Below are 18,773 nucleotides of genomic sequence, written 5' to 3' on the forward strand. Positions count from 1 at the left end.
GTCGAAAGTGATTAGTGATATATTTTGTTGTTGTTGTTGTTTAGACCAGTGCACTTCGCATCGAAGGAGTTGTCGTGGAAACTTCGAAAAGGGCTCATTCGATTGAAAATAGAAAGGGCTGATGCCCTTTTTAATAGTCGAAAGTGATTGGAGGGCAACTAATCCCCCTTCCACTCCCATCCTCCCATTTGCCCATTATGTTTAAAAACTAAATGTTGCCTTAAGATTAAATCAAAATGCACTGTTATAATGCTAATTCTTAATAAGGCATCTCAGCAGTATCCCAAGAATGACTGAGGGTATTATGTTCAAACTTTCGGGGCTACCTCTGCTATTAAAATTTAGCCAAATCAAAATAGCGTAAGTGTATCTAAGCTATCAAAAAAAGTAAACAGATTTTTTGTGAGTGGTATCAAGTTTTCCATTTCAGGTCAACTAGAGGAGGTATGAAACTAAATTAAACAGTACTATTTGTGTCCAAATTTATAAAAGGGTGTATGCTGTTAAAAATGGCTGAAAATTTTTCTCCAGCATATAAATAGCAGGCCAAACTATAAAGTCTTAAAAAACGAAAATATTTAAAGTATTATTTTATTTTTCCCTGAAAAGACTATGTAAATATAAAACGAACAGAAATTAATTAAAAAAAAACTTTTTCCACAAAATAAGTTTTTCAAAGAAAAGTAAAGAACTCCATTAAACAAAAAATTAGCAAAAATAAAATCAAATAATCTACCAAGCGTGAAACTACCACAAATCAGCATCGATAAATAAATGAAACCCAGAACGAACAGAAATTACAAAAAATAACCGTGTTAAACTCAAAACGAGCAGAAATTAACATAATTTTGGCTCAAAACCCTACCCCTGTGCCTTCCCAAGGCCAGAAAAATATTTGCACTTTAATGACAAAAAAATATAAATGTTTTTCTTTTTACAAGTTTAATAAATCAAATAATTTTAACATTCTGATTACTAAATATCAGTATATGTACATTAAACTGACAATGCACATTCACTTGTATTTTTTCAGTAAAGTGCAAATTTTTTTCTGGCCTTGGGAAGGCACAGGGGTTTTGAGCCCAACTTATGTTAATTTCTGCTCGTTTTGAGTTTGAATCGGTTATTTATTGTAATTTCTGTTCGTTGTGGGTTTCATTTATTTATAGATGCTGATTTGTGGTAGTTTCACGCTTGGTAGATTATTTGATTTTATTTTTGCTAATTTTTTGTTTAATGGAGTTCTTTAATTTTCTTTGAAAAACTTATTTTGTGGAAAAAGTTTTTTTTAAATTAATTACCATTTAAGGGGTGCAGAAGTTGATTCTACGTGAACATATAGAATATATCAAAATTTTTGTCGATCAAATAAAAAATTATGACCTTTTAAAAAACTATGACCTCAATCATGAAAGCATATTTGCTGCCACTGTTCCTAGGTACCAGCTCCAAAATTGGACAATCGAGTTTGAGCGCAGTCAAACTCTTTTAGGTAAACAAATTCAGTTGTCGAGCTTCCATTTTCTACATGAATTTAATAAACTTTTTATCATAAAAGGTAGTGAATACCCATGTTCACTAACCAATTCTTCTTTCATGATTAGCGGGCTTAGAGAGTCGACTCTGGCTTCTTTGACACTATACAATTTTGGCAATCAGTAAAACTAGTTTAGCATCAACCACCAAAATTCTTGGGTCTAAAAAAAAACTACAAAATTGAGACACATAAATTCATGTCTGTTCATATTTATTATTGTATCTCTATGCGCATTACACTTACACATTTTATTAAACAGAATCTTTGCTACATACTATTAAATGATTTTCGCAATATCCTGTAAAAACCAAATAAGTTACTCTTAGATTGTCAACAGGGTAAACTATTTTTGAGACATCCTAAATATTTGTGTTTGAAAATTCCATACGATTTTTATATAGAAGCTCGTAACAATACAATTATATATAAGACAAAGTGGGTACTAGTAGGCGATATTTAAACGCATGCTAAACTAATGTGAAATGTAAAATTGAAGAAAGTGTTTCAGCTTCACAAGCATTACTTATCAAGATCAACTTCAACTTTTCTCCAGATGAGATTTCTCATAGATGACAGCATTCCCCAAACACCTCAATATACCCGCTCCGTTGAAGTAGACAACCAAAGGCAATACCACACCCTTTACCTTTGCAAAATGATATAACATTAACCTGAAGTTCCGGCATACTAGAACAAACAATCTCGGGACATCACGTTTGCACCTAAAACGCTGAGGATAGGCAATCTTTTTAATCAGATAAATAACCCAAATTTACTGAAACAAGCTCTACAAGTTTAAAAATAAACTGTTAATAGCAATAAAAATAAGCAAATAAAGCAATACATACTATTGAGCCAATCCTATACTGTGCAATATTGATGTACGGAGATCTTTCTTTAAAACACTAGCAACAAAGTTTCTTTTCAACTGAACTTTACTGGATTTTGTGATTTTCAATCATTTTCCAATTAATCTCAGCAAAACTCATCACATTTATCAACAGGTCAGCATGGCAAGGGCAAGAATGCATCTGGTTTTCAACTATTTCACCTCAATCAGACAACTGATATCCTTTTAGCAATTTCAAAACCCCAGATGCAGATAGCCATACTTACACACAGATTAATACATCTTCCTCCTAAGATAAGTCTAAGAGCCTTCATCTTAAGATCGCTTAGAAACAGTACATCACAAACAAATGCATTTGAAAATGCACCAAAATTACGACAACTTTCTAAGACATCAGATGCATTCCTTTTGCCAAAAATATTTTGCCCCCGCGTAAAGTCTACACGCTTGTACATGTACACAAAGTTTTCAATTCATTGAGCTGTGGGGTTCACCATTTTAGACTTGATCAAAATATATTTTAGAACACTTCAAGCCCTTTTCTTCTCTAAAGATGGCTCAACAGCCCAAAGCAGCGTCTGTAGGAAGTCTATGCCCTTACACCCTCCCCCCCCCCCCTTCGTATTTAGCCCCATGTTAATTTACACATCTGAAAATAGCCCTTATTCAAGATCTCGACATTTCAGTACGCAGTAGAATAGGGATTAACAACAGCGTGCTAAGTAAGTCTAGCTTCATCGAAATTATTCACATTGATGAAAACATTAAAATGCTGTTCACTTCACATAACACGTATATTTCTTATAGTACATAAAAATACTTGTTACAAACTAGACCAATTCCGTGGTTTTGTATAAATTGCGTTGTAGACCAATTACGTTGTAAGTATAAACAGGATTTTTAGTCCCACGAAGAGTAAAGGAAAAACTATACATAAGGGTGAACTTCGCCCTTGTCTGTATTTTTTCCCGCCTAAGAAATTGACATTAGTATCCAAGTGCTTGAGGGACACCATTAACAGTTTTCGATTTCAAAACGCCATTTTCAGAAATGGTGACCGTTTCGACGCCATTTTCAATAACCCTGAAACATGATACAATAAAATTACATAACAGCTTGCTTTCAAAAGATTACACAATAAAAGTAATTAATAGTTTATATCCCCCTATGGTAATAATCCTATCATCGATTGTGTCTTGCATGGATCCGGCAATCCAATTCTTCCGACCGAAATACAATGCATGCACAGTGTTTCTACTTCTACTGACTTTTCCGGAAGATCTTCCAACAGTCTCTATCCACCCATCTCCCAACAAAATAAGAATATATCGAAACACTTTTCCGCAAAAATCGGTAGATTGCTCGAACTAAGAGCCATCTACTGATTTTATAGCTGAAAATTGTGTAGGTTTTCACAAATTGTTTAAAAATTGAAATGGAAACACTGTATATGCAATACAACTCAACACAATACTTCCTATTCCAATCAATTCCTACTATGCCGCTGCTGCTGCTGCGTACTTTCACGAATCAATACAACAAAATTTGTTTCAAATATTTTTCGTTTTCATTGAGGTTCCCTTGGTCATACCTACATGCCCCGGAAGTTTCAAGTCGGTCAGCTAAAAAAGAGACTTCAAATCTTTTGTGTCACGAGTCGATAGGCCTACAGCCGATTTTTTTTTTTGGGGGGGGGGGGTCTTCGATCAAAGTACCCTTGCTATACGTCCTGTAGGTTTGAAGTCAATAGAAAAAAAACTGCTTTGTGTTCTTGCGTCAAGAGCTGATACTACTATTTTTTTATTTTATTTTTTTACATTCGCTGGAACACAGGGATTTTCTTGATCCAGCCATAAAAAAAAAGAAAAAAAAAAAAAAAAAAAAGAGCTATTTCGCTTTTAATAAATTCCACCCTAGTCCATTGACACTGATTTTTGTTCTCTTTTGTATGGCATTTTTGGCTGAATAAACACAGCCTGTCTGACCATCAGCACAAAAAATGGCAATTAAAATTTTTGAATCTTTTGCATTCTGAGGCATAACCCATTTATGTTAAATACGAGCCATCTAACCATCCAGCAAATATAGGTGCATAGTGGTTTTTAGCAAAGCTTGAATAGACTGAATATAAAACATAGATTCACAGAAAAGCTATTTTTTACGATAAGAATAGGAAGAGAGATACATGCTGAAATGGTGGGGAAAAGAAAATTCTTCAGATTTGGAAGAAGATAACATCCAACATTCAATGCCTGCTCCAAGAAAGCTGGTCAAAGTTCCAAAAATTAGTTTTTTAATTTTTACTTTCTAAGATGACTGAGAGATGACAAAGATTTAAACAAATCAATGCCGTAAGAACAAAACTGCAAATAAATATTGTTAAAGGGCAGTTCTGAAGTGATTTTCACCAAAAAATCTTGTTGCGCTAATAAGTTAAATAACGTTTCGGTTCGCAAGCTCGTCAATCCCGTAATATTTAGTTCCTGATTTTGAAAAATGAATTCTTCAACTAAAATCAACTTAAATTGTGATTTTATTAGTTCTTAAATTAGTAATTTTTAAAATTTAACAAGTTTTGTTTTCAATGTTTAGTTTTATACTAATTCTTTGATAAAGCTAATAAAAATAAAGCTATACCCATGTCCTAAGCACAAATATAATCGCATCTAATTTAACCTCTTCTTTAATGGAATACAAAAGAAGAAGAAAAAAGTGAAAAATTTCATTGGCCAACTTTAAGAAAATCTGAAGATTTCAATGAAGGGAGGTAATAAGCACGGGATTAAACACTCCTGGTATTTCATAATCCAGTTTTGATTATGAAATTCAATTCTTATAAATATAAAAGTAATTTTGAAATAATATAAAATCAAAAGATGGAAATTTAAACGTTAAAATCGCAAAGCGATCAAGTAAAAGAAATCCAAGACTCAGTAACACCTTCCCGTCAAAACCCAGTAGGTCTGACAAGCATTTACGGTAGGTGAAACACAAAAAATGAATGTGCCTATACAGTTTTAGGCCCCGACTTAAAGTGTCACTAACCTTGAAAACGCAATAAGTCAAACTTAGCAACGAATTATGTAAAAGAGGTTCACATGATATTTATTAATATTGGAAACTGCTCCAATGTGGGATCGCATCTACAAACCCTAATCAGGTCCTGCTCTAAGTATTGTAGCAGCCGGTTCTTTGCAAGAAAATTTCTTGTTCCTGATATTACATTAAAACTAGAATTACTGCTCAGAGAGCTCTCAAACACAACTTGCGTTCGTATTTCTCCGCATCATCACCAAATTATGTTCTTTCAGGTTTTTTTTTTTTTTTTTTTTTTTTTTTTTTTTATGTGCTCTATAAGCGTTTTCTATTTGTATTTGCTATATGTGATTATTAGTATTAGTGTTAGCATTTCTATTAGTATTTGTATGTTGTTTTTTTTTTTTTTTTAATATATTACTCCACTTATTATATTGTTGTATAGTGTGGGTGAAAAATAAATAATAATACAGTAATTTTGCCCTTATCAAAAATGGAAGTTCTTTAGGACTTGGATTTAATGCTTAATCTCGAGATCTCCCATGATAAAAGAAATCCCGAGTATTAAAAATTCAGCTATTCTTTGTACCTTTTTTTTTTTACTTGTGGCCCGCAAAATGTTAAAGAAATTTCTGAAAGCAAGCCTCAGAGAAAGTTTTAATTTTACCAGAACAAGAAATTAAAATGGGTCTCTGTTTTTCTATACTATTCTCTTTAGCGTCAAATATTTATATGAATCAGCCCAAGATTTAGTGCAATCTAATATAAAGATGTTAGTCATGTATCGTACCATATAAAATAGATGAAACAATAACTTACTTTTGAGTGACAATTTTCTTGTTTCCCATCATCCTAGTTGATGTGGAGCTCTGTCTGCCTCCACCAGCTGAGCCAAATGTAGTGGACGAGAAAAATCCACCACTTCCTCCTCCTCCTCCTCCATTCTCCAGCATGTCAAAGGGACTCATTCCCATACCCATACCCATGTTACCAAATGGGTTAAGTCCAAAACCAAATGAAGAGAAAATTGAGGGTTGGGCCACCTGATTTCCGCGACTCCTGCGAGGACCTAAAAAAAGAATATCAACAAATATCTTAGCAAGGTCACTAATAACTTAGACAAAGAATAAATAGAGTATTTACTAAAATAGAATAGGTCGAAAACCAACTATGAACGTAATTAGGATTACTTTGCGTGATTAAATATAATAATAAAGAATATTTCTAGAATCGAAGCAGGAACAATTTAATAGCTACTGGCATACCTGACCATTGAGATATATATATATATATATAAGCAATAGAGAGGAAACGACCGAGAGGAAGAGAGAGAGAGAGAGAGAGAAAGAGAGAGAAAGAGAGAGAGAGAGAGAGAAAGAGAGGGAGAGAGAGAGAGAGAGAGAAATCGGAGTTATAATAACATATTCAGAAATATTCGGTATCTATATATAAAAAAAAGTGGTATGAGAGTAGTTTAAACAAATAAAACGGCTCGAAATAATAGCTACGACTATTCAAAAGTGGATGCCTTGGAAAAAAAATGGATAGACAGCGCTGTGACAAGTGAAGGACATAACCTTCCATTCCTTAATTTAGATGTTCCCTTCCTTTCTTTCCCTGCATGAAGAAATTCAGACTTCTAATAGAAATTCTATCAAAAACGTCACAATATCCTCAACAACAATGGTTCTATCTTACTTCAAGTCTAATATATCAGCTAGCTCAGCTGCAGTAATTGAAAAAGCGTTATTTGACTCTTTTCCCAAACTTTGTCTTGATGGTCCATTCTAAAATTTAGCATACTCGACAGATTAAATTAACGCATCTCCTACTAATTAATTTAGTTTTTAATATTAGGAAGGGGGATAGTCCCCCTTCCTAATATCGCTCCAGAGGACCACGTCACCAGAAAAAAACAAAAAATAGTCGCCAAAAACTGTCTTTTTCCGACTTTGACCCACCCCGTCCCTCCCTAACAAAAACATTATGTATTTCTGTAAAGCGTTTGGCCCCTTGGTGTTACGCTAAAAGTGCACTTATTGCGTTTAAAATCGAAATTTGAACAAGTAAAATTAAACAAACAAACAACCAAAAACTGTTATGTACCAAATATTCATTTTATTTTTGGAAATAATACTACAATTGGACTTAAAATAACACGGAATTCCTAAATCATTGTTAAACATTTTGGAAAAAATGCAAATCTTGAACAATAAAACAAGTGTAGTGCAAGGTTTCAGGTCGCCTTGTGAAAGCAAGAATGTAGTAACCGCACTTTTTAAAATTCCGAGAAAAAGGCAATTGAACAAATCAGTTTTTGTGGAGATGAACATATGGTAGACAGAAAAACGAATGAAACGCCAATTTAAAGACGCTAGTGAAGGACACCTGTTGGTAGAATTTTGGTCCTGTTGGATAAGATTTACTAGGTCAAAAGGACGAACAAAAACGGATACATTTTAGCCCGCCCTTTCTTGCTGCTAAAGTAGTTAACTACGTAAGGGCAGACAGTGCTTGGGTTCCTTTTCCATTCTGTTACGACAATTCATCATCGAGGTTTTCTCAGGAACATGCAAGCCTTATTTTAGAGCCCAAAAGTGGCGTTTCTACCTTTTTGTACTAGTTTGGTCGTTTAAACTGAATTTAATACAAAGTGATTATAATACAACTTCAAAAATTCCGACTACTTGGGGAAAAAATGCAAGGTAACTTCTTCGGTCTTTACTGACTGCCTTTCCCCTTTTCCCGGATTTGTTTGTGAGGAGAGGGGGTTACAGCTTCTTCTTCTGAGCATGCCCTCTGAACTGCAGGGGGTAGGTGGTTGTTATTTTGATTCATACTTGCAAAAACACACTTGTAGTACTCCACATTTAGAGGAGACATAAACCTGTAGGCTGATTGCGCATCTTTGATTTTTCAATATGAATAACAGGTTTGAAATCCGACAGCTTTGGGGCCACAAGAAACTCAACCCCTTTTGTGGAAGAAGTGTCTTTCCTTGCCTTAAGTTTACCCTACATAGCAATGTTTATTTCAGAGACAAATTCGTCAGAAAACGATAGTTTGTAACCGACTCTTTCCAAGTACCTTGTTTATATTGAAGTTGTTTAACTTTGGAAAATGGAACATTATTTTTAATGAAAGTAACTTCCAGCACTGTTCATTTGATGAACAAACTTTGTTCGTTTGATGTCGTAACTGACCAGAGGTTAATCATCCAGTCAGTTACGACAATTTCCGCTTTCACAAAAGTAAAAAACATGCACTTACGGTAAAGTTCAATTTTTGATTTACTCAGCCGGGAGGCATCGTACAACAAAACGAACAACACCATTAGAAAGCTCGTAAAAAATAACTCTGGTGGGGTTCGTAACTCAATTTTGACTAGGGGTGTCAGTTACGACATTCTGGCTTTCACAAGGCAAGCTTTCTATATTTCAAACTCAATTTTCCGTAAAAAAGAAGTGATTTTTCTTTTGCATCCCAATCTTAGGAATAGGGTTTAAGAAAGATTTGACAGTGAAATAGAATCAAACTTTAAAAGATTAAGAGTAGGACATAATGACAAAGAAAAAGAAAGAAAAATCTCAAATTACAAATGAGCATTTACCTCCGAACATACTTCCACCAAACATACTTCCTCCAAAAAAGTCATCAAACGGATCATCTTTGAAAAATTCCCTAAATACGTCTTCAGGATCCCGGAATGTAAATCCAGTGAAGAAACCAGCAAAGGGATCATCGAATAGATCTGCAAATGGATCTTGACGAGCCCGAGAACGAGGTCCAGCACCAGCACTGCCATTAAGACCCTCTTTACCATACTGATCATAAATTCGGCGTTTGTTATCTAGAAAACAAAAATATTGATTTATCATTTATTTCGCACAAAAAATGCAAAACCAAGTAAACACATCATCCCCCCCCCCCCCCCCACAAAGTTCTATGGCCTGGTAAGACAGCAGGGAATGTTAGAAGTGTAACTGGATCACCTTGAATATAATAATAAAATTACAAAAAGAGGCACAAAAGAAAATAAAAGTATAAATCAACACCAAAACGAAAGAAAGAAAGAAGAAAATTAATCAAAGTCTGGAGAATTTATCACATTTTTTTTTTTAATCCGAAAAAGAGTGACACCTAAGAGCTCACACAGCAAGCGTGTCCCAAATAATGTGATACACAATTAAGGGATTAAAATTCGATCTTACAGAGAGGGTAAAAGCAATTCTAATTTCATAGATACTTGAGAGATGATAAAAAGAAAGATCAGAAACAAATTAAGGAGTTTAATCAAGAGCAGTGGAAAGGTTTGACTGAGCTGACGAAACAAAAATAAAAGCATAATAAGAGTATAAAAGGGACATAAGAGTCAACAGTAGTTTAGTTACCGATGAGTCTTTTCTTGCTTTAACCTGAATCTCGGAAAATAGTCCCAGGAAAGAATGAAAGGTGGACATCCATTCAATCGGGCAACAAGAGACGTACAATTTAATTAGACAGTGAAAGAGCATTCTCAGTGCTAAACCAGGGAAAATACGTTGAAGCTTTCTTAAATTATTCGAATTTCTACAAACTTTCATTTCTATCAGGTCTATGAGGTCCAAAGACAGATTTCTATCTAAAGGAATAACTTTAAGTCCAACGTAGCGATCCTTTTTACCAAAGGTTTGTCCTCTTTAACAGAAAAATCCAGATCCTCAGAAGGGGAAGTTTCTGCAGAAGCTACAGATTAAATCAGGGACAGGCAAATATTTTTATTTTTTTTTCAGATGGTGACGTTTTAAGCTTCATTGCTAACGAGAGACGTGTATATTATATATAATTTAACTACCAATTAAAATAAAATATAAATTAATGATAGCCTACTATATAAGTAAGCATTATTTATTCAACACTCATTATGTACATTATTACAAAAATCTAACCACAAAGACCAATCGGACTTAATGAGAAGCATGTAACTGCGACCAGTTTTTTGGGCCATATTTTGAGCTGTGGTACCGGTTTACTGGTTGAGATTACACTGACTCATTCAAATTGGAATCAGACAAGAGCAACCTATTTTTAGTCTTCTTTATTTTTAACAAAAAAATGCTTACTTACAAACAGATGCGGACTTAAATAGTAATAAAAATTTGGCATTAAAACTTGCAAGCTTATAAAAATGTTGCTTCTGGGTATATTCAATATAAAATCCAGCAGAAAACGGCCTAGAAATTCTCTTTCAAGCCACAATTTGTTAGCAGGTCAAGTAGCTACAGCTCTCCTCAACGCATATACAGTCAACTCTCGATAAATTGAAATTCAAGGGAACAGAGGAACAAGAATTCAAGGTACCGAGAGTTCAAAATAACAGGAGTTAAAACAGCCAAGAGGGAATAGTCAAATCATAGAATATGAAATTGGAATGAAATAGAAAATAATCAGAAAAATGATGTCAATCAGAGATGTCGTATCTTGAGCTATCAAACAGTTCGTGGTAACGAACGGTAAGTAATGAGCGACCTGGCTCAATTGTAACTGAAACTCTAAAAATAGGAATTTTTATACATATAGATAATACAACAGAATCTTATTTTTATGATGATTTCAAATATATAAGTTTCATTAAGTTTCGTCTTACCCATCAGAAGTTACGCACCTGAGAAAATTTGGCTTATTTCGAAAAAAAGGGGAAAACACCCCCTAAAAGTCATGGACCTTTAATTAGAAACCCACCCTCACAGTTGGTAAATCAAGGAACTCTGCCATCGAGTTTTCAAGCTTTTACCTGCAAAAATGCAAAATTTTGTAATTTTTGCCAAAACATCAGTCACGAGAACGGACTTTTTTGATTTTTTTTCCAGGGGTGATCGTATCAATCCAGTAGTCCTAGAATATCGCGGGAGGGCTCATTCGAACGGAAATTAAAAGTTCTAGTTCCCTTTTTAAGTGACCAAAAAATGGAGGGTAACTTGGCCCCCTCCAACGCTCTTTTTTTCAAAGTCACCTGATCAAAATTTTGAGATAGCCATTTTGTTCAGCAAGGTCGAAAAATACAATAACTATATCTTTGAGGATGACTTAATAGTAGAAATGACCCTAAAGGTCCGACGATTACCACGTGGTTTATGGTTTTCTCACTGAGAATGAAAAAACAGAATTTTTCTCACTTGAAAAAACATGAATTTTCTCACTTTTATGGATGTTTCTTGGACGGTTACGTGTGTTGGTCAATTTATTTGATATTTTTCTCGGATGTCAACAATAATTTATGTCTGTTTTATGGTTTTTGTCAGTGAGAATGAAAAAAACAGGAACTTTCTCACTTTGATGGATGTTTTCAGGATTATTGAGTCTAACAACTGGGGTACCGGAGTCAATGACCTAAATTTCTGACATGTCGATTTATTTGATGTTGTTGTTGTTTTGGCCAACTTTTTTACATAATTTATTCAAGGATTATTGATCGAGTCTAATGGGGTCAATGACCTAAATTTCCAAAGGTGCTGATGTTGTTGTTGTTTTGGCCAAGTGCACGCTCGATGCGAATGTCAATGTGTCCAGAAATAGGAAACAGTTAGATCGCACGTGACAGGTGATGTCAAGGTTGATTGATTGTCACGAAAGGGGAATTAATTTGTTGTTTCTAAGGAGAATTATTGATTCAAGAAAGGTGAATGAATTTGTTGTTTCTAATGGGAATTATTGATTCACGATAGGGGAATTAATTTGTTGTTTCTAAGGGGAATTATTGATTCAAGAAAGGGGAATTAATTTGTTGTTTCTATGGGGAAGGTGGGGATGAGATATATTGACTGTGTAATCGAAGGGAGAGAATTCCCAAGAAATTGTTTACTTTATCGGTAGAACCCTATCAGGAGCTCGTGACGGGAATCCATATATGTGCAAAGAATGATGTAATCAACTAGAACAAATGGATTTCTGAGAAATTGATTACATAATCGGTAGAACCCTATCAGAAAGTCATGACGAGAATCCATTTATGGACATAGAATGAAGTAATCGACTAAGATAGTTGAATATATGAGAAATTTATTAAATAATCGGTAGAACCCTATCAGAAGATCCCGACAGGAATCCATTTATGGACATAGAATGACGTAATCAACTTTACAGTTTTTGGATACCTCAACACCAAGAAATACTTCTCAAAGACCATTTCAGAGCAAGTTACTTTCTTAACGTCCCTCCTAAACCCATTTTCCCACTTGAAGTACTTATCTTTTTCACGCACAACTATAGTTTACAGCCTTTTGGATACTTCAAAACCAAGGAATACTAATCAAAGACCATTTCAGAGCAAGCTACTTTTTTAATGTCCTTCCTAAACCCATTTTCCAAGTTGAAGTACTTATCTTTTTGACCAATAACTATACTTTACAGCTTTTTGGATACCTCAACACCAAGAAATCCTATTCAAAGACCATTTCAGAGCAAGTTACTTTCATAATATCTCTCCTAAACCCATTTTCCAACTTGAAGTACTAATCTTTTTCACCCACAACTATACTTCACAGCTTTTTGGATACCTCAACACCAATAAATACTTTTCAAAGACCAGTTCAGAGCAAAATACTTTCTTAATGTCCCTCCTTCACACATTTTCCAACTTGTAGTACTTATGTCTTTCACCCTAAACTATACATTACATCTTTTTGGATACCTAATCACCTGGAAATACTTTTCAAAGACCATTTCAGAGCAAGTTACTATCCTAATATCCCTCCTAAACTCATTTTAGAACTGGAAGTACTTATCTTTTTCACACACAACAATACTTTACAGCTTTTTGGATACCTCAACACCAAAGGAATACTTTTCAAAGACCATTTCAGAGCAAGTTACTTTCTTAATTTCCCTCCTAAACCCATTTTCCAACTTGAAGTACTTATCTTTTTCACCCACAACTATACTTTACAGCTTTTTGGATACCTCAACACCAAGAAATCCTATTCAAAGACAATTCCAGAGCAAGATACTTTCTTGAGGTCCCTAATCCGATAATTTTTAAACGAGATGTACTTATCTATTTCACCAACAAATTTACAATACATCTCTTTGGATACCTAAAAATAAATACATACAATACAAATAAAATTTTAGTGAAAGATACATTCTTAAAGGCAATAATACCCCAAATGTAAATAATTTAGTTAACATCATTTTCTCACTACAGTAGACTTTTCCGCTTTTTGTATACCTCAACACCTAGAAATACTTTTCAAAAACCAATTTAGAGCAAGTTACTTTCTAAATATCCCCACTATACCCATTTTCCAACTTGAAGTACATATCTTTTTCATCCACAACTATACTTTACAGCCTTTTGGATACCTCAACACCAAGAAATACTTTACAAAGACCAGTTTAGAGCAAGTTACTTTATTAATACATCTACTAAACCCATTTTCCCACTTGAAGTACTTATCATTTTCACCACAACTATACTTTACAACCTTTTGGTTAACTCAACACCAAGAAATGCTTTTGAAATACCATTTTAGAGAAAGTTACTTTCTTAATTTCCCTTCTAACCCCATTTTCCAACTTTAAGGAATAATCTATTTCCACCACATCTAAACTTTACAGTTATTATGAAAAATCCAAACAAATTTTAACAATTCAAAGTAATTATAAGAGAACTAAATATTATTAATTTAAATAAACCAAAAATTTTACAAATAGAATTGCTTATCTTTTTCCACCACAACTATACTGTGCAGGTTTTTGGATATTTCAACACATAGATATATTTGTCAATCTCCTTTTCAGAGCCAGTTTATGTCTTACTTTCTTTACAAAATCAATTTTCCAAAATAATGTACTGTACCCTTTCAGGCACAACTATTTATTACAGCTTTTCCGATACCTCCAATCCCGGACATATATTTCAAGCACCATTCACGATAAAGTCACTTTCTTAATGTCCCTCCTAAACCCATGTTCCAACTTGAAGTACTTATATTTGTCACCCACAACTATACTTTACAGATGTTCGGATACTTCAACACCAAGAAACACTTTTCAAAGACGATGTCATAGCTATTTACTCTTTTAAGACTAATCCCAAACCAATGTTCCATATTTGACTTCAGCTCAATCACCTCATATACTATACTTTACAGCTTTTTGGATACCTCAACACCAAGAAATACTTTTTGTAGGTCATGTTCAAGCAAGTACAATTAATACTGTCAATTATCCACCAATAGTCCAAATAGAATTAATTCTCTTTTTCCCCAAATAATAGTATTTCAATCTTTTTTTCTTAATTAACACCAAGACAAACTTTTCATAGTCCATAAATCATCACCTTAGACTCTCAATGTCCATCAACAACAAATTTTCCAACTGGACGTACTTCTCTTTTTCAAACAAACGTCTAATGTTCTGATTTTTGGATACCTCAACACCAAGAAACACTTTTCATAGACCATTTCAGAGCAAGTTACTTTCTTAATGTCCCTCCCCACAACTATACTTTACAGCTTTTTGGATACCTCAACATCATGAAATACTTTTCAAAGGCCATTTCAGAGCAATTGACATTCCTAATGACCCTCTTAACCCTATTTCCACATTGCAGTAAGTATCTTTGTCCCCCAACCCTATAATTGACCTATTTTGGGGTAAATCATAACAAAGAAATACTTTTATATGGCCCTTTCAGAACAAATTCCATTCTTAATGTCACTCCTAAGTCCATTTTCCAACTTGAAGTACTTCTCTTTTTCGCCAACAACTATACTTTAAATCTTTATGGATACTTCAAATCCCATATATAACTTTGAAATTCCGTTTAAGAGCAAGTTACTGGCTTAATGTCCTTTCTCAACCCATTTTCGAAGATTTAGTGACTATGATTTTCAACCTAATCTATACTTTACAGATTTTAGTATACCTAAACACAAAGAAATTATATTAATTGACAATTCTAGAGCAAATTAATTTCTTAATGTTTCTAATATACATATTATCAAACTTTAAGAAATTATCTTTTTCACCCACAACTATACTTTACAGCTTTTTGGATACCTCAACACCAAGAAATACTTTTCAAAGACTATTTCAGAGAAGGATACTTTCTTAATATCCCTCCTAAACCCTTTTTACAACTTGAAGTACTTATGTTTTTCATCCAAAACTATACTTTACAGCTTTTTGAATACCTCAACACCAAGAAATACTTTTCAAACACCCTTTCAGAGCAAATTAATTTCTTAATGTCCCTCCTAAACCCATTTTACAACTTGTAGTACTTACCTTTGTCACCCACAACTATACCTTACAGCTTTGTGGATACCTTAACACCAAGAAATCCATGACAAAGACCATTTCAGATAAAATAATAGTATGAATAACGCACCCAAACAAAAAATCACGGTACACGTACATAACAATAAAACAAAAAAATAAACTTAACACAATAATGTTAAACTCTTAAAAACAACACACATTTAATAGACAAGTTAATAGCAAATTCAATTCTTAATGTCTCTCCTCACAACTATACTTTTACAGCTTTTTGGATACCTCAACACCATGAAATACTTTTCTAAGACCATTTCAGAGCAAGCTATTTTCTTAATATCTCTCCTAAACCCATTTTCCAACTTGGAGAACTTATCTTTTTCACCCAAAACTATAATTTACAGCATTTTGGATACCTCAACACCATGAAATACTTTTCAAAGACCATTTCAGAGCAAGTTACTTTCTTAATGTGCCTCCTAAACCAATTTTCCAACTTGAAGTAATTATGTTTTTCATCCAAAACTATACTTTACAGCTTTTTGAATACCTCAACACCAAGAAATACTTTTCAAAGACCATTTCAGAGCAAATTACTTTCTTAATGTCCCTCCTAAACCCATTTTCCAACTTGAAGTACTTATCTTTTTTATCCACAACTATACTTTACAGCCTTTTGGATACCTCAACACCAAGAAATACTTTTCAAAGACCCTTTTAGAGCAAGTAACTTTCTTAATGTCCATCCAAAATCCTTTTTACAACTAGAAGAAAATATCTTTTTCACCCAAACCTATACCAACCTGATATTTGTATACATAAAAAACGTTAGAAACTTTACTACGTCAAAAAAAGTGAACGAAGATAAAAAAATGAAAATCAACCACTCAAAATCAATATATACTAACTTCTATATTACAAAAAAAACTATAATTTACAGCTTTTTGGATACCTCAGCACCAAGAAATACTTTTCAAAGACAATTTCAGAGAAAGTTACTTTATTAATGTCCCTCCTAAACCCATTTTCCAACTTGAAGTACTTATCTTTTTCACCCACAACTATACTTTACAGCTTTTTGGATACATCCACACCAAGATATAATTTTCAATCACCATTTAAGATCAAGTTCAATTCTCAATGTCCCTACTAAATCATTTTTCCAATTTGAAGTAGATTACTGTTTCACGAACAATTATATATCAGAGCTTTTTGGATACCTCAAAACCAGAACATATTTTTCAAACACTATTATCGATAACGTTACTTTCTGAATGACCATCCTAAACCCATTTTTCAACTTGAAGTACTTATCTTTTTCACCCACAACTATACTGTACAGCTTTGCGGATACATCACCAACATGAAACTATTTAGACCATCTCAGATAAAGTTACTCCCTTATTATCCATCCCAAACCCATTTTCCAGCTTTAATTACATATCTTTTTCCCCAAAAAGTATACTTTACAGCTTTTTGGATACCTAAACACCAAGAAATACTTTTCAAAGACAATTTCAGAGGAAAGTACTTTCTTAATTTAACTCCTAAACCCATTTTCCAACTTGAAGTACTTATCATTGTCACCCACAACTATACTTTACAGCTTTTTGGATACCTCAACACCAAGAAATACTTTTCAAAGACCATTTCAGAGCAAGTTAATTTCTTAATGTCCCTCCTAAACACATTTTCCAACTTTTAGTACTTATCTTTTTCACCCAAAACTATACTTTACAGCTTTTTGGATATCTCAACACCAAGAAATACTTTTCAAAGACCATTTCAGAGCAAGTTACTTTCTTAATGTCCCTCCCCACAACTATACTTTTTATCTTTTTGGATAAATCACCATAATGTTATTCTGTTAAAAGACCTTATGTGATCCATTTAAAGTGTCATTGTGCTACCTACGCTTATTTTCCAACGTAGAGTAATTACCTCTTTCAACCACACATCTCATATAGAGCTATCTGGACGATTCATACAACAGAAATACTTTTCAATACTTTTCAAAGACCATTTCAGAGCAAGTTAATATCTAAATGTACCTCCTAAACCCATTTTGCAACTTCAAGTACTTAACATTTTCACCCACAACTATAATTTACAGCTTTATGGATACCTCAAATCCAATAAATACCTTAGATATGCCGTTTCAGAACAAGTTACTTTCTTTATGTCCCTCCTAAACCCATTTCAAAACTTGAAGTACTTATCTTTTTTGCCCACAACTATACTTTACAGCTTTTTGGATACCTCAACACCAAGAAATACTTTTCAAAGACCATTTCAGATCAAGTTACTTTCTTAATGTCCCTCCTAAACCCATTTTTCACCTTGAAGTACTTATATTTGACACCCACAACTATACATTACAGCTTTTTGGATACCTCACCACCAAGAAATACTTTTCAAAGACCATTTCAGAGCAAGCTACTTTCTTAATGTCCCTCCTAAACCCATTTTCCAACTTGAAGTACTTATGTTTTTCATCCAAAACTATACTTTACAGCTTTTTGAATACCTCAACACCAAGAAATACTTTTCAAACACCCTTTCAGAGCAAATTAATTTCTTAATGTCCCTCCTAAACCCATTTTCCAACTTGTAGTACTTACCTTTTTCACCCACAACTATACTTTACAGCTTTTTGTATACCTCAACGCCAAGAAATACTTTTCAAACACCATGTCAGATAATGTTACTTTCTTAATGGCCCTCCTCAAATAAAGTTTCAACCAGAAGGAAAACTCTATAACACCCACAACTCTACTATCAATCAATAATGTTAATTATACAAAAAGAAATACTTATACACGTAAAGAAAATTGCTACATACATTATTAACATCCCTCCCCACAACTATACTTTACAGCTTTTTCTATAACTCAACACCATGAAATACTTTTCTAAGACCATTTCAGAGCAAGTTATTTTCTTAATTTCCCTCCTAAACCCATTTTCCAAATTGATGTACTTATCTTTTGCACCCAACACTATAATTTACAGCTTTTTGGATACCTCAACACCATGAAATACTTTTCAAAGACCATTTCAGAGCAAGTTACTTTCTTAATGTCCCTCCTAAAC

The 18,773-nt window shown here is 33.6% G+C and overlaps 1 protein-coding gene across 4 annotated transcripts in view; it reads right to left on the bottom strand.

The window, feature by feature from the left end:
* Positions 1–1,730: 1,730 nt before the first annotated feature.
* Positions 1,731–18,773, bottom strand: part of mrj (DnaJ heat shock protein family (Hsp40) member B6 mrj) — a 117,127-nt gene continuing 100,084 nt past the window's right edge. For all 4 annotated transcript variants that reach the window (XM_089093417.1, XM_089093414.1, XM_089093415.1 and 1 more), the window contains 3 exons: positions 9,034–9,273; positions 6,243–6,492; positions 1,731–3,470 (listed from right to left, as the gene is read on the bottom strand). In XM_089093417.1, the coding sequence (XP_088949543.1) occupies positions 3,374–3,470; positions 6,243–6,492; positions 9,034–9,273 (587 nt within the window). In that variant the 3' untranslated portion in view covers positions 1,731–3,373. The remainder of the gene's footprint in view (positions 3,471–6,242; positions 6,493–9,033; positions 9,274–18,773) is intronic.

This window comes from Artemia sp. Qi Xiang Cuo, chromosome 8 (assembly GCF_049724085.1).
Source record: "Artemia sp. Qi Xiang Cuo chromosome 8, ASM4972408v1, whole genome shotgun sequence".
Classification (NCBI taxonomy): Eukaryota; Metazoa; Arthropoda; class Branchiopoda; order Anostraca; family Artemiidae; genus Artemia; species Artemia sp. Qi Xiang Cuo.